General features: G+C 38.9%; 1 protein-coding gene across 2 annotated transcripts in view; it reads left to right on the top strand.

Annotated features, from left to right (window-relative positions):
- Positions 1-17,511, top strand: part of CNTNAP2 (contactin associated protein 2) — a 1,148,794-nt gene that overhangs the window by 1,048,966 nt on the left and 82,317 nt on the right. For both annotated transcript variants that reach the window (XM_065830092.2, XM_071804698.1), the window contains exons 18-20: positions 2,427-2,663; positions 15,181-15,426; positions 16,901-17,034. In XM_065830092.2, the coding sequence (XP_065686164.1) occupies positions 2,427-2,663; positions 15,181-15,426; positions 16,901-17,034 (617 nt within the window). The remainder of the gene's footprint in view (positions 1-2,426; positions 2,664-15,180; positions 15,427-16,900; positions 17,035-17,511) is intronic.

Genomic DNA, 17,511 nt, shown 5'->3' with positions numbered 1-17,511 from the left:
ACTCTTTACCTCGTGTCTTTTCAGCGCTCCTGAAGCACTTCCATGATGGTAAGGGGAAAAGAAAGAAGAAAAAAAAATAAGTCAAGCATGTCCATAATTACAGAAATAAGATCAACTAAGAGAGAAATATGCTGTACTCTCAACGCGTCATTTTTCTCTTTCCCCACCTGCAGCTCCTGACTGAAAGGGCCAACCTCCTTTTTTGCCATGTCTCTCTCACACACAAATGCTTATTTACCACAGAAGTGAAAAATTCTGGCTAGCTCTTGCTGACACTGAGTGTGCCTGCAGTGCCCATCCAGCACTTTCAGCCACTTTAGTTTTGATAATTGCCCATGCTTTTGTATTCATGGTTCTCAATGCAGTCTTTTCCCTTTAGGCCCATGGGATATTTGCCCAGTCAAAGTAGGATGGCATCTCACAGTGTTGCCTAAATGGATTCCCCAGAACCAAGTTAGTCCAGCTGGTTTCTGAAGCTGCTGGTCTCTGCTATATTTTGGGCAGGCTATTCCAGTAGCACTTCTGTTTCTCTGATTGTTAGCCCCAGGACTGTGAAGTGCGGACAAGCCAAGTACCATTAGCTGGAGTCAGAACTGCATGAAATGTTAAGCAAAGAAGCACTTTCCTACGTTTCTAGATATCTGTTAACAGAGGAGAGAAGAGGGAAGGGAAAAAAGACATTATCCCATTTTTTTCTTGTGTTAGTCAGGCTTCAACAGCAGAAATTCATTTAAATGGTGTTTAAAACCTTCATGGCCTCAGTAAGCAACACGGTGTAACTGCAAATTGTTTATAAGATGTCAGCAGATATGCAGTCATCATTTACAAACTCGGATTCTCCTGTAGTGCCAATTGTGATTCCAATACAGGGCAGTTTCAAAATAAGCTGAAATGTGAAGTTTGTTTAGAAGAGAGACCCATAACCTTTTTAAAGAAATATCAAGCCTTTTGCTGAAAATAGGACGATCTGGATCTTTTTTCCAGAACAAATACTTGGGCAATTGTTAACAATCATTATTTTTATTGGTAGTTTTGAATTAACAATTATACCAGATATGTTTTGTAATACCTAGTACCTTTATTGACAAAAAATGAATCTCTAAGCCTGCACCAGATTTTCTTTCTTTTTGAACCATAGCAATTCTGCATAACTGAGTGACTGGAGGACACATCTCGAAGAATAGAGCCTCTGATTGAAGTTTTTACCCAGAGTTAGAAAAATAATTTATTTGAGTTGGAATGTCCCAAATGAGCACCCTGAACATCAAGACCTGGAGACTAATACTGAACAAGAATCATTTCAGTGCCTTCTGTTCCATTTTCTGTAGAATAAGTGTATTTGGGCCCACAAGAGAGCCTGAGGGATGATGACTTCATGTCCTAGTGTCCTAACTCACCGGGAGAGGAAAGAATTAGATGAATTAGGGTATTTTTCATTGTTGCAGTGTATACTAGTTTACACAGAATGGGGTCACATCAGAATGCCCCTTACCCTGCGCACTCGGCAGAGACGCAAGCGTTGCCTCTTCTTACTCCAAATCATGCAGCTACTGAGATTTGAAGCAGCCCTCTCTCCTTGGTTTGTCTTTAGTCCTCTTCCCCACTTGGGTAAATATCAGCCTCAGTGCTCTGTGGTGATGAGCGTTCAGATCTCCTCTGGGACTCCTCAGCACCTGCGGCACTGTGGCAGTCAAAGAGATGAGGATGAGGAGAAAGGATGACAGTCACTCATGGTTATTTCTTTTCATTTTTAGTGTGTTTGTTTCTAATCCAGCCCCAGAGAAGACTTCCCTAGGTGAAATCACACTTTTCAGCAAGTTTTTACCAGCGGAAAAAAGGACCAGTTCTTAATTGACTGCTAAGAAAAGCCATCTCAACCTAATTTTTTTTGTTATGTCCTTCACCCTGTAGTCAGGCAACTAAGCAATATACACGATGTTGCCTGGAAATTAACATCTCTACTTTCTGTTGCAACTGAGAGTGGAGATTTAAATCTTTCCCTTCTTTCCTCATCGTGGCTTTGAAAAAATGTAACACTGCATAACATATTGCGGCATTATTATTAGCATCCATCATCACTGATAATATGGAGAATAAGGCTATACCTTAGCGATAGAGCCAAGCCCATTTCTTCCACTGTTATCTCTAAAAATACTGAAATGAAACTTAAGTCTTACAGTGGAGGACTAGAATCTCTAATGTGTAATTAGCATCAAACAAACAGACCTGCTATTTATGCTTACTTGTATGTTATCAAAAGGTTAGATTTAATTAATTTCATTGTCATTAGGACAGGGCAATTCCTTGCATTTACAAAGAAGTTACGTATATCCAGCTGTTGTCACAAGTTTAGCAGGATATTTCATGTAAACCAACAACAATAAAATCTTTTCAGTGTTGTCTCACAGTTTTACATTCCTCCTCAGGTGCTGCAGGAGGCCAGCGAGGCTTCCTAGGTTGCATTCGTTCACTAAGGATGAATGGGGTGACACTGGATCTGGAAGAGAGAGCCAAAGTCACACCAGGGGTGAAGCCTGGCTGCTCTGGCCATTGCACAAGCTATGGGATGTACTGCGCCAATGGTGGTAAATGTGTCGAGAAATACAACGGCTACTCCTGTGACTGCTCCAAAACTGCCTATGATGGACCATTTTGCATTAAAGGTAAATGCTTTAGTGCAGGAGGCACAGCAAGGGAGAGCTCTCTGCCTGAGAAAAACCACAACAGAATCACTGCCTCAGCTTTTATTAATTAAATAAGTAAATCCTGTTTAATACTACTTACAAGGCAAATTATATACCCAGGATTTAAATGTGATGATTTAAAACCACATCTCTCATTAGTACTAATATATTTTACCTATTTAGATCAAATGACGCAACAACAAAATGCATCAAAGAGTGCCTGTAGTCATAGCAGGTCTGGCAGGCTGTATTATGTAGTCTTGAGCTGTTGAACAATGTCGTGGTTACTTCTTTAGGAAAAAAACATGCATTTAAATGAAAGTTACCCAGTCTCATTCAGAAACATACCTGGAGATACATAGATGTGAGCTTTGGGTTGAATAACTTATAAATTAGATGGCCACAGTTTGGATTAAAAATTTTATCCATCTGTCACCAGATCAAGTCTCGTAGTAGCTTAAACTGGGTTAAAGATTGTACTTGCTAGGGTAAGGGAAGGTACAGAGCTCCCATGTCTGTGCCTGTCCTTTGGAAATTCCCAACTTATGTTCTGAATTTTCAAAATCAATTGTTGTAAGAGACCAATTTACTATGGACACACATGCCTGCATAAGAAAGAAAGACAGGAAATGAAAGAGGGATCTTACTTACAAAACAAAACAAAAAGACAAAAAAAAAGTGAGAATGAAGCTGCTGATTTATTTCCATGTGTTTTTTCTTATTTTGACCAGGAATGATTGTGACAAAGTAAACAGTAATGGGAATATATTTTTCCAAATGTTTGCACAATTTGCAAGCTTTGTGACCATTCATTTTTTCCATTACTTTTATAGGATATTCTCATTGTATTCTTGAATTGTTCTTCTCAACACCTCTAAAGGTTTTGTCAGACTAAGCTGAGGTGCTAATATCTCTCAGTAGCTTGCTTTCACTGTGCTTTTATTGGTGTACAAAATCATCCAGTCTGTTGCTTTTCCTAATTTTAAGGCTTTCTCAAATTGTACTAATCCTACAGTTTCAGCTAAAAAAATGTGAAGGCTCTTCTCATCAGTATCTGTGATGTTAAAGAAACCTCTAGTGTCATGAACTGCTTTTGTGCTTCTAAGTTACCCACTGTACTAGGAATCTTGCAGGCAGGCTGAGTCACCAGTCACCAAAAAGCTCACCAGGGAAAGCTCCTGTCCTTTGACATTCTGATCTCTAAGTCCTTCATAACCTCTCTTTTTTCTTTTTTTCCAAATCAGCCTTTGAGGATTAATTTACAAATATCCATACCCTGCTCCCTTCCTGACACATTTAGAAGAAACCAAGTTTATAACAGAAAGAGGCAGTCTATTTACCTGTTGCTGGGTTATGGTCTGTAATTTCTCCTCACATACTTCTGCAGCCTTCGTTTATATCCATCTTCATTTCATTTTATGAGAACAGAGCTTTGTCCAATGCTGGTGTTGCTCACACATTGGAGCACCCTCTTCTAAAAGCTAAGGGTTTGTTTTCATGTCACCAGATATTCTGATGAATCTCTAGCATGATTATTTTGTAAATTCCAATAAACATGATGTATTTCTAGTGCAGCAGAAGCGAAGCAGTTGCTGCTCTAGGTGTTGGCTTCCACCCTGCTTGCATGCAGGAATTTCATCAGGTTTCACCGTGCTGTCTTGCTTCAAAGACAAATTTTAAAACATATCCATCACATTGAGTACAAAGAGTAACTCCTAGGAATGTGAATACAGTGATTTCAGTAAATTGAGCAAATGGTTTGTCGTGAGTTGAAGAATAGCAGTGCATATTTAGTATTTATGTTTGCTAGTGCATTTATGCAGAGGAAACACATTCAGGCTGGAACTGGGTCAGTCTCTTACAGATCACACATGTTGAATCAAAATTAAAAAAAAAAGAACTGCTGCCGTGCCATATTCAGTAAATTCACTTTTAAATTTTATTCTGTATTGCCCAAACTCGTCACACTGGCTTTCATTTGTGTATTTCTGTTTCTTTTATGGATAGATAAACCCCAAACTTCTGCCAAAACTAGCTCTAAGCTAAAGTGTTTTATTTTTCCTGGATGTGAAGCTAACAGAATAAAAACCACAATTAGGGGAATAACTGAGCAACTAGCACAGAAAAACCGTGTTTTTGTCTGGTCTGTAAGCACTGTCATAGCAACAGCAGTAATATTGTACTATATTATACCATAATATTCTCCTTATCAGCCTCCCAGTCCAGCCAAAGGCCTGAAGCTCTGACAGTGATACTCTGGGCACATAGTAAAACAAACATAGGTCATGCAAAGTTACTCATGCTTGCATGGGGATCTCTGTATCACACAGTATTGTGCCATTTAAACATGACAACAGATCTCTACTTTAATTAACAAAACTATTCCAGGCAAAAAAATATCTAAATCCTCAGGACCTTATGTACAAAATGCAAATTACCATTTTCCTATCATTTAGTGATGAAAACTGCTGTACTCATCTAGAATATCCCCAAGTATGACTTAATGTGAGTGACTTGATGGGGCTTCTCTGTAGAAACAGCAAAGTGGCAGTGTGATAGAGTTACAGGATAAATTAAACACAAAACAGACTGCTTTTGGGGCATCCTGTGATCAAAAGAACTGTAAAACCTCTATAACAAACAGTGCTGTTAATGAGAATGTGAAAGAAAGGGATCCTACATTTTCTTTTAATATCAGCTCCTGGAATCTTCTACAGTGTCCTTTTGGTCCATGACTGTCACGTCTTGCCCAGAGGTATGAGGTGGGGGGGAGGAGAGGTGGCTCAGGTGACTCAGGTTCATGTGTCCCTTTGGTTGGAAAACAGTACACAGTACTTTAGGTCCGTAAACAAAAGGCTTTTATTTTGCAGCTTGGCCTAATTGGCAAATGATTTGTTGACTAAAAGTTTTACATTATTGTAGGGTCAGTTGGTAAACATAAAACGTTTGCAGCATATGCGGGGCTTTAAACCTTATGTTACTATATTACTTATAAAAAAAGAAAGCCAAATAATAGAAGTATAGAAAAGAAAGAAAAGAGAGACGAAGATTTCACCATCCTTACAGCTCCGCTTTATGTGTGATGGAGCTTGCAGTCTCAGGTCCAGTGATGTGCAGTGTCCTCCAGCATCTCGTTCAGTTCATGTGGTGACACTGGTGAGCAGAGTGGTCCTCAGGATGGTGTGTGGGTGCCATCAGTGCTTGGACAAGCTGGGCATTTATAGCCCTCTGGGTTGCCCGCTTGCATAATTTTTGGTCTTTTGCAGAGGTGTTATTGCAAAAGATACGAAAGTCTGGCAGGGTGATTGTGAAAGATAGACAAGTCTTGGACCATCTTGAAGTGTCTCGGCTTTTCCCTTAGTACCATGCTGGGCCTATCAGATGACAGAGCTACATGGTCTCCAGCACGCCCCCCACCTCCTGTATCAGCCAGCCAGCCTTTATCTGTGGCTTGTTGTTGATATGTAGATCGGAGTTCACCTTATACTGAATGTCCCATCTCCTACTCCTTGGAATGTCCCATCTCCTGCAGCTGGATGAACTGGTTTTGCCACAATATTTGAGCCATTATCCTTATCAGTCTCTGACAACGAGATACAAAGGACAAACATACAGTACAGCAAAATAGATACTGGCAAAACAGCCAAGTATAGTTTACTTAAATATAGATAGATAGATAGATAGATAGATAGATAGATAGATAGATAGATAGATATACATATATATATATATATGTATAATTTTTTGGAAAATAGCAGGGAACCTTTCTCTGCTTTCCCTGTAAAATAAAAATGTTACCTAAATTATTTTTAGTTGATTTGGATGAAAACATCGCAATTCTAATGTTCCAATTCATTAACACTTTCACCTCTTTAAAAGCACTAAAATGTCTGTGAACAGGTTTTCAAAAACTATATTTTCTGTTTTCAAGCAATTCCATTCTTTATGGTAAGGACATAGTTGAATACTGTTCTGTCACTTGTGGTTTTCTAATGTGCACCACAGTATGCATTGGATGCTGTGATGTTGAGTGAGTCTGATATGGGGCAAGCAAGAATATTTCTTTTGTTACCTTCACTGGGATTTCATGTCAGCTGCTAAGAAATAACAAGATTAGTTCTTTGCACAGTAAACTAGGACTAGGTTTTATTTTACTCATCTGAGTAAATCTTCCAGGTCAAGCAACTCTGTTGATTTGATAATCAATAGTGTCTGACTGTTTAAGTCATCACATTCAAACAAATATGAGATATTAGAAGAAAAATATTCTACTCAGCGGGAATGGTCACATAATATAACGTCCTTGAATATACCACAGTCTTCTCTTCCTGTTGATTATAATTTGCCACAAGAATCTTTTCTTATAAAAAAAATATTTAGTTATTAAAGTCACTCCCCTGTTGTAAACATTTTGGGGTTAGTTACATACTGAAACTGCTAGCAGAAGAAGTGATAGAAAAATAGATCGAAGAAAAAAGAAACGCCATTACTATAAATAAATCACTATATAATGGCTTGTAAGTAGTAAACACATCTCACAGTAAAAACAGGTCTGACATATTGTGGATTCTTTGCTGATCAAATCCACCTTAGAGCTACTGATTGATGACTGACAAGAAATTGCATTGTCTCCAGCCATATTAGCAGCAGATCACAATGTGATTGATGTGGTAGTGACCTGGAAATTACACTGTTTTTTTACAAGGACAAAAAGTGCAAAAATTGAGTCTGACATCCATTTTAACTTTATTTTTGTTTTGTATTTGGAGCATATGCAATTGGCTTTCCTATCATTGCTCAGAGAAATTGCTTTGAGGAATACCTGCAGTATTTCCACAGTCCTACAGATTGCTTTCTGACCTTTCCCTGTCCTTTGCTTAGGCACAAATTCTCTTTTTCTTTTCTCCCACAGCTGTCCTATAATCATCAAAGCATTTTTAATAAAACAATTAGCTTTTGTTCCTTTAAAAAAACAAGCTATTTCTTTCATTTAAACAAGAAGAGTGAAGGTCAAATGCTGAAATGGCTAAGCAGAGCATGCGGCAGCACTGTGATGTGGAGGATCCCACAGGGACAAAGCATTCCTCCCTTCGGTATTGAAGTGCTGTGGATCAACTGCAGGAGAAGAAATTGCCCACCACCAAGGCAGTGTAGCCAAAAAATAAAAATTAAATAGCTGATGCTGTGACTCATGTGCCTTTCAGGTGTGCTGGAAGGGTAAATTCAAAGCTTCCCAGTTTCTGTGCTCACTGAGTTTGCATCAACAAACACCAAGGACATGAGAGTGTATACACTTTTTTCTTTATTTCATTTAAAGCTCACATTCACAGTGTGAATTATTGCAATCCTTATGCCAATACCCAGATTGACCTTCTTTATTTGTTTGTTTTATATTTGTGTGAATATTGAAAGCACTTACACTAGTACTGTCATAGTCAGATTTCTTTCCTTTCTTGCTCCCTTCTCTGCCTCAAAGAGTAAAATAGTCTTTTTACTAGGGTGAGTGGATGCAAAAATGACGTACCAGTTCTGGCTCTATAGCACATGGGTGAAGCAGCTCTGCACCCTTCTGCAGACTCTTAGACTGATGCTTGATCATCTCCAAATTCTGCCTGTTCAACTCCCTTTATTTTGCTGGTTGCGAACACATTTCATTGCTTTGGTGTAAGTAATGGGGAGGTGATTGTTCGAGTGATTTAAGGTAACTAACTTATTAGTTTACATTGCTCATAATCCAAGAACCTGGAAAATCAAGGCAACATTCCTGCCAACCTTGAAAAAAAATCTTCTATTCACACCATGATTGTCATCTGTTAGCCAAAAGTTATATCAGAAATCTTCCCTGGTTTGGGAATGTTAGGCTCCCAGTCTGGTTAGTCTGAATGCCGCAGTCAGGTTTTTCTACCTGTAGATCAAACTTCAGGACTTGAGTGTTAGCCTTGACTTAGTAAATATATGTACTTACCAAAAAAAACATACTCTGTAAAGCTATTCCATTCTGCTGTCCTGTCAATACTGTTGTATTAAACACGCACAGTTGTGCTCTAGTGCTTTGAAGATTATATTTCACTTAATTTGCAAGAATTCTTTTATTGGAAAAAAACTTTGCTTTTTCTTTTAAAAGCAAAACTAACCTTCCCTATACTACCTACATATCTCAAAGAGATATCATCCTGATTATAAACTTAACTTGCCAGGCTGCTTACCATCCATAATAAATTACTTTTAAAATGCAAGGAGTTCTTATTCTGTATTCAGAAAGCAAATAAATCAGGATAGTAAGCTAAAAAATACTAAGTACCAGCTCAGAAAGTGTGATAAACATTAAATTTCTTTGTCAGCTAAGTATAATAGGCCTGTTCTGGTGTCATTGCTCACTGAATACAGATGTTTTATGAAAGACGAGTAGAGCAGCTTCAGCAACATTGCCAGTTGCTGCATACCTACACAAAGGCAACTGAGAAATTTGAGTTTCTCGCAGCAGACACCCGTGTGCAATATTTATAAATCTGCATGGAGTATCTTTTTTATTCACCTGATTTGAGTAGTATTGTCACCTCACAAGCTGACAAGATATTTATCCTTAGAATAGCTCTGTGATGCAATAAAATGTTTTTATTATGGTAATGCAGAAGTGAACGAGATGATGAGGGAAGCAAGAAGCTGCTCACTTTGAGAGCGAATACCTGTGATACAGGAAGGAATTGAACCCAGATCTAAACTATCAAAGTTGTTAGTCTGAATACTGTGCAATCAATCATCAAATGGCAGTCTCTAATATTTCTTAAATGACTCTTGCAAAACTGCAGGTTTTTCTCTGAGGTTACCTAAAGAGCACCTCCAAAAACTCCATGTCAGGAAGTCATGAAACCTGGTCTGTCATACATTTGACATTACATTTTCCTTCATCCATCCTGTTTTATTTGATTTTTTTAACAAATATGGATATTTCCATTTAAAAAGGAGCTGGCTGTTCATTTATATCCAGCAGAGAATTCACAGGGCAAGTTGCCATTCCCTTATTCTCAGCCTGCTGTCCTAGGCATCAGCTCAAACAGCCATAGCTATAGAAAGTCCATAGTAATTTCACATCAGTGCAGAATGAACCACAACTGAGATTTTCCTGACGTTTTTAGGCTTTCCTTGGCGCTTGGCATGTCCAAGTGTAGCAAGGTAGAATGAAAGGGACAAGCTTTACAGGGCAGTTGTAGGAGGTTTGCTGCCCTGGCCTCTCTGTATGTAGTTAATGGAGGTAGAAATAGTGTTTCCTGTGAAGAAGGTTCAGAGATCAGCCTTACTTAGCTATGCCAAACTGCTTCCTGGCAGAATCTGCCTGTCAGCATTGCCATGGGAGGCTTGAAGATGCAATGAATTGCATGGCTTAACCTCATCTTCCCTGACACTCATCCTGTTCTACTGAAGGTAGCAGGAAACTTTGTATGGATTTATGATCAGGCCCCATAGGATATGATACTTGAGGATGCAGGACAGAACCTTTAAACCCCCACATCTTAATTTCACGAACTAAATACTGTGAGCCTGAAGGCAGAATTGAGTGAGCTAACCAGACAAAAGATAAGCGTTGCCATCTTCAAAGCACTTACAGCAAATTCTGTCCCAGATCAACAGCTGAGGAATTCTCACTCTTTACCGATGTCCTATGGCCAGGATGTATCTCAGCAAACAGTCCACAAATGTGACCACAGCCTGGAAGTAGCTTCAGTTTCAGGTGTTCTCTAGAACACTTTTAGCCACAAGCCAGACAAGCAAGCTCTACTTAATCTATATTCAATATTCTTAACTATATGAGTAATCAAAAAGGAAAGAAAATTATGCACCAGCAAACAGATGTTGTTCAACTCTGTAAATTGCCTTAACAATCTTTGTACATGCACCAAGTGTCAGAATGCCTCCAGTGATTGTCCTTGCTTAGGATTTTTTAAATGCTGTTTTTCACTTCGTGCAGGGAAGACATAGTGTTGAGTACTGGCAAGCGGCATTGCAGGGTAATATTTTTAATTTACAAACTGTTGCAAGGCCAAGGAGACATTTAAGGCCTCCAGATGGGTCATGCATACACCTCTAAGAAGGCATTTCAGGCAGCTTTGTGAAACTAAGCGGGGAGAATTTTTCATCTGTTCTGGCCAGGCTTCATAGTTGTCAGGATTTTCTCTCCAGCTTCTCTGAGGCAGGGATTTTACACTGTTACTGCCTATTAATAAGATTTTTTTGAAGGCCCAACATAAAAATAAACCCAAATACAGTAACCAGAGAAGTAACCAGCATTCCGTTCTCCTTGATCCCCAGGTGAAAGGAGACACAGGCCAGGTCTTGAGTTTACTTGGAAAAATGTGAAGTGACAGTTCTGAGACAGTGATAGCTATCCTACTGCAGAAGGTACAATTTTTTTACAGTGCCACTCTTGAAAAGTTCCTGTGTTTAAATGGGGGGGTTGGGTTTTTCTGATAGCTGCACAGATCTGTTGCAACTTCATTTATTAGGAATAATATCTTGCACTTGATTCATGACAATCCCTATTAACATTTGTATCCTGACTGTCAGCATAGAGGCGATTTGATTGCTGTAAAGCCTGCTGAATTCTGAATCTTTTATATATGCCTCCAGAGAGAAAACCTTGCTGAAATCTTCAGCCAGACCTGTGCAGTGCTGGCAATGCTCTTAGCAAGTGAGGAAAAAGTAATGGAGAAAGAAGACAAATTCTCAATGTGCCTGAGTATATGGCTAACAGAATCATTATAACTACCCGAGAAGAACGAACACTGACATGTCACTGATGTTAAACCAGCAGCAAAGGAGAATCAGGTTGCTACTTTCTTAGGCCTACAATGCTGGCCCAGAAATGTCATGAGATTGTGGAAGTTTTGTAAGATAAATGTGGGGTGTTTAGCTATTTGGCTTTTTCCTCCAGTTTTATAACACTTCTGATCCTGGACATAGACAGAGTGTACAAAAAGAAAAGTAGCTGAATGGGGAGAGGGAGACTGGGAGATGACTTGTAACCTTCAAAATGAAATTAATTGTAACCTTCAAAATAAGTTTGTTGGTTCTCGATACATGTGCATTTTGTGTGGAAGTTTTGGATCAGCTTTTGCTTCATCCCTTTTCGAATTAAAGCCGGACAATTTTGTAAAATATTTTCAGTTCACACTGGGGATATGCATCTGGCTTGATAAAATAATTACTAGTGATCCACAAATCCTGTTCTGGGTTCCTCTACAAAGCAAGCCCATACTGTATGTATTTGCAAAGTCTGTCAACAGAGGATGACAACGCTGTGTACTGGTGTAGAAATAGGTACTGCTTTCCAAAGAAAACTGATCTGTTACCACAACATTAATTTCCTCAAATCTTCGGTTTTGAAAGGGCAGTTCACAGAGGAACCCTTCACTGCAACTTATGCCTAATCCCCCAAGACTCATTTTTTTCAGACAGTGTTTGAAATATTACAAAAGAAAGCAGAGGGTGGGGCATGGCAACTTCATACACATTTCAGAAGCAGGGTTTATGCTATGTTTTACCTATTTTATTCAGGCAGCTTGAATGGTTTTCTGAATGAAGGACTTCACTATTCCTTCTGTCAGAGCTTCAGGCAAGGATACACTTACGACCTCCAAGAAGACAGTTTTTTCATTGATGAGCCCTCAACATTTCCATATCGTCTTATGCCTGTGTTCATTAAAGAGAAAATTATCCTTTAGCTTTTTATAATGTTTCCTAATAGTTCAAACAGCCTGCTCCTGTGAGCTGCTGAGCACATTGCAGCCCTGCTGCAAGGACCTTAGCTTCATTCAGTAAAGCGTGTAATCATGTGCATCAGCCTCTTTGCTGAGCTGGAACATGAAGGAATTCAATATCTTCCTGTTAAGGGCCTAATACGCTCGCACAAAGTTCACAAGGTGAACCTTACTCTTAAAAGAGATGTTGTGCATATGAGGAGAAATTTGAGGCTCGTTACAGTATCTTATATGCCTGTAGTAATACAGCTATACTGAATATCATTTTCCTCAGCACAAATCAAGTTAAACATACAGAACATTCTTAGCTTTGTCAAGAAATCCGTTCGGGAAAAAGAAGTCTAACCATTTCAGAGAGCATCATTTACTTAAAGCTTTCTTTTTAGTAAAGAACATTTAAAGTAGCAATTCATAATGTCTACTGCTGTGGAAAATGCATTGCATGCTTGCCAGTTCTGCCCCAGAGCAGCGCTGAGATCAAGACTGCAGATCCCAGTACGCCCAAGCACGTGAGGCTCTGGGCAAGCACAGTGCTGAGCAATCCTGAAGATCGCTCCAAAAATAAAAGGCATGGCAAGCAGCAAACAGGCTGGAGGCAAACATAGTTTTGCATTGGTATTCTGGGTGCGTGGAGCCTCTGCAAGGGGGTGTGGTGCCCCCTGGCAGAGTGTGGGGCACACTGAGGCCCAGCACCCTCACTCTGGCAAGCAGCTCTGGCAGCGCCGCCGCAGCATAATTGATACAGCATCTGCCCAAGGAGCAGCTTGTCCAAGCTACAAGCAAAGGCTGAAGAAGAATAAATTAGCGGTCATAGGGTATTTTTAAGCCAGTCTTGCAAATACTTAGAGCTGCACTGTATGCTGCTTCAGATCTGTAAGCGTTAATGCTTATTTCAACACTGCTGTTTGATGGCAGAAGGCATCACAATTTGAGGAAGTGTTTTCAGGATAGGGCCCCTTCACTTTTAATCCAGGAATACTAAAGTTGAGTCTACTGCAAAATGTAATTGTTAAACTGAATTGCCTCTTCCATAAGTGTTTCAGAGTGAGTTACAGTTTCTCCAATAAAATGGTAGCTGTAAATCTACAAGGATGATTGAATTATTTATAGCACCTTGGAGGCACAACTTGGCTCCATGTTTTATACAGCCACACAGTGACAGTGACTATGATATTTAGAGTTTGAGATAATTTTTATATGGTTACAGGAAAACATAAAGCTTTTCCAGCACTAAATTTGGCAAAATTCTGGAAAGGAGCATCAGTAAAGTCTATTATAATTTTATTTGCCTTCTTATCTTTTTTCTTCTCAGCTACTCTGAATGAAGTCTGCAGACTCATTCCTGGCTTGCTCTGTATCACTGCACAGCTTGTAAAATGCACATCTTGCTTCATATGTTTTGAGATAAAGCCTTTGCTTAGAATTGTGTAAAGACTCCAAATACTAAAAGAGAAGAAAAACTGAATTTCTTTTGAAATAAAGACAGTGTGTTGATTTTTCAGCAGTTTAGATGGGCAACTTTGTACCAATCTTTGGCAAAAATGATGAAAGATTTTCTTTAAATGACTGGTCACCTCTTCAAGCATTGCTTATAACCATCTTTAAATGTAGTACTCATATGCTATGCTCATAAACTTTATTCATCGTTCTTTAATCACTGATGAAATGTTCATAAACACACCTTCTTATTTAGGTTCACATGTGATTAAAAGATTTCCTTTAATGATGTTGTCCCAGACAGCAAAGCCTATCCAGGACCACAATGTCGCTAAATGAATAACTGCCATAGGAAGCCAGTCCAGCTATCCCCAACAGACTTAGCAGGTTAAACACTACCAATGGGAGGCAGCTGTGCTGTGATTCCCATTGGAGACTGTCAAAGGTAGCCTTCCCTGTAAGAATGTCTACCTTGAATTATGTTTTTAATGTTAAGAAACAGGTAGGACTCCATTATTATGAGAAGTAATAACAATGCTTTTCAGCTGAAAGTATTAATTTTGCCAAAAATAGTTGTATTTTCTATCAAGAGTATTGACAGAAAGTTTTGTCTCAGATTGGTTCAAAAACCTTGTCTATGTAGCATCTCCTGGGAGCTACAGTTCAGGTGTCTCTTGCCTTGTTCCCCACTGACTCAGGCTCCTTGGTTAATTATATCTCCCATGAGGACATCCAGGTTTTGCAGTGCTCAAGAAAGATTGTGCTAGCAATGGATAACTTTCTAGCATTGTGTCCAGTCCTATTCCATATCTTCCAGGTGCTGAAATTGCCGTCATCCCTTTGTGAAGTCCTTCTGAATTCACTCAGATTTGCTGCTCAGAATTGCTGGTTTTCCTTTTCCTTGACACTGTTTGCTTACTGTGTCCCTGAAAACTCTCTTTGTTGTATCTCTTTCTTTGGAGCATTATCCACTGCAAGGCTTCAATGAGAAAAAATCTGAAGCGTGGATCCTCCGATCTATAATATTGATATAGGATATAAGCATAGGACTTCTGTGTGACCCAAAGGAAATCTTTCCTTTGCTCTGTGAATCTAGGTACCTACCAATAAAATGGAGATTGTCCTTTCCATTCTCATTGGAAAACAGTGAGGGTCTTGACCTAAATATTGGGTAAGTAAGTGCTTAAAGAATGCAGCAGTATAAACATGCAAAGATTAGTACCGATCAAGTCAGTAGTAATAAGTTTCATCCAAAAGGTCTCAGCGCATTTAATTTCTCCTTTTTTTTTTCTATTATGTTCAAGATGTTGGAGCATTTTTTGAAGAGGGCACGTGGCTTCGTTACAATTTCCACTCCCCAGGGACTAGCATGAAGGATTTAGTTAGCCGAACACTTTTGAGTTCTACAGATCCTGAGATCACGGCACCCGACCTCAACTTGAATAAAGAAGAGCTCAGCTTCAGCTTCAGTACCACCAGGTCCCCTTGTGTCCTATTGTACATCAGCTCCTATACCCAAGACTTCATGGCTGTGCTTGTCAAGCCATCCGGTAAGCAACTGCTTTGGGCTCTCTATTGAAGGTACAAGTGATAACACCAACATCCAGCTAAAGCTCTGAACTAATGAGAAAGTCTTTTCACCTTTGTCACATGAAAGTAAAGTACATAGGACCAGAACCTGTATTCTGCTGTACTAGATTTTGTACTGATAAAACTGTTCAATTTAGTGGGGTTTCGGTAGCCAACCCTTCTTCTCAAAACAAAATGGAAAACAAACAAAACCAAACAAAAATAAACAAAAAAACTCCCCTGCTATAACAGTCAGATCCATCCCATGAATTAGCCTTATGGAGTGGACAAGTAGGCATCCACATGTAGGCATTTACTGAACATGTAGGCATGCTGAACTCATGACAATATCACCAGTAGTCAGTGGAAAGTGTAATGTACTGTTCTTCAGAAAACGTGGATACCCACTGAGATGGCTCTAATATGTATGTAGCTTAATATATAAGAACCTAAACATTTTGGTGGTTGTTGAAGGTTGGATATAAACCATTTGCTGTTACAGGATTAAAACTATATATGAACTGAATATACTTTGATTCCAAATACTGCCTTGATGCTCCATGAAAATCATAATTAGGATGATTTTACTACCATTCTGTTTTATGGTATAAGTTAATATGAGTGTTAATATGTGTAAGTTAATATGAGAAAGAAGACACATGAGAGAAGTCCCATGTCAGATATCTAAACTGCTCTTTTGGGCAGAATATTTCCAGTTTTGATAAATAATAGAGTCCGCATTTCCGTTTTCAATCATTCTTCCTTTTAATCAAGTATTAAAATTTGTTATGAAGAGCAGACACTTCACATGTGTTTAGAAAAGAAACAGCTGTCTGACAGTATGTAATGAATATCAATTAACCACTTTTGACTATACTTTTCTAACAACATAACCTGAGATTTTAATTTCACCATATATTATTAAATTTCCATAAAAGTCCAGATGGTCACCTGTCGATCACAATTAAATGTGAGAGCAAGGAAATCTCATGTAGATTATGTGTCAGTGTTAATTAGTTGTAATTTTGCCTTTATTTAATGCATGTGAATGGTTTATTCTTTAGAAAACATCATGATTTGTATAACTCCAAAGAATTTTACTGTAGCAAGGCTAATAATCTCCATAATAAAGTGCTACCTGATGTGTGCAAATTTGTATGAATCGTCTATATTGTCCAAGGCATAGTTCCAATTTGTTTGGTTTGCAGTCTGGAGTTGTTTACAAACTCTTCGGTTTTGCAATGCTGATCATTGTCACACTTCCAGGTTAAAAACTAGAAAGTTTTCAGCCCAGTAACTTTATAATTTCAAACACTAGCTCTTCTCCTACTGCAGAGACCAGCTCTGAAAGCAATTTAAGTGTAAAAATATAACAGTTGTCTGTGAAGATAAAAGAGGGGGGAATAACTGGTGAATAAAGATCAAAATACCTGAGTGTGTTTTTTCTTTCACTAGGGTATCTGCAAATTCGGTACAGCCTAGGAGGCACCAAAGAGCCATATAACATTGATGTCGACCACAGAAACATGGCTAATGGACAGCCCCATACTGTTAACATCACACGGAATGCATGGGACATAGCACTGCAGGTAAGTCATAGCTTCTTTGTTTCCATTCCTTGTAGCTTGTACCATTTTGTAACTTGCTTATCTCTGTCCCTCTAAAGACATGAGCACAGTTTAGCAAATAAAAATATAGTAGATAGGATTCTGCTTGGAGTTCACATTCCTAGGAGTTAACAAAAGCTATTCTTTCCCTTATTTCGTCAGGTCGTGTTGTTCTGAAATCCTCATTCTAGTGTGATGACAGCTGGGCTAATACAGATGTCACTGTAGATGCTCAAGGGCATCAGAGACATCTGGGCTGATAAATAGCGTGGGACTTAAGACTAACTCACACCATTCTTAAGCAGCAGAGCTGGAAGCCAAGAAGGATACCCTACAGCATCTTAAATGGCAGATGAGCCTGATGCACAGAAACTAAATATCATACCATAAGTCCTGAGTCTGCAAATAAGAATGTCTTTAAATTAAAATTTACCTTGCAGTCCAGTGAAATCAGAAGAG

This window comes from Patagioenas fasciata, chromosome 2, assembly GCF_037038585.1.
Source record: "Patagioenas fasciata isolate bPatFas1 chromosome 2, bPatFas1.hap1, whole genome shotgun sequence".
In the NCBI taxonomy this organism is placed as follows: domain Eukaryota; kingdom Metazoa; phylum Chordata; class Aves; order Columbiformes; family Columbidae; genus Patagioenas; species Patagioenas fasciata.
The sequence above is the reverse complement of the archived record's forward strand: the minus strand, read 5'-3'. Positions and strand labels throughout refer to the sequence as shown.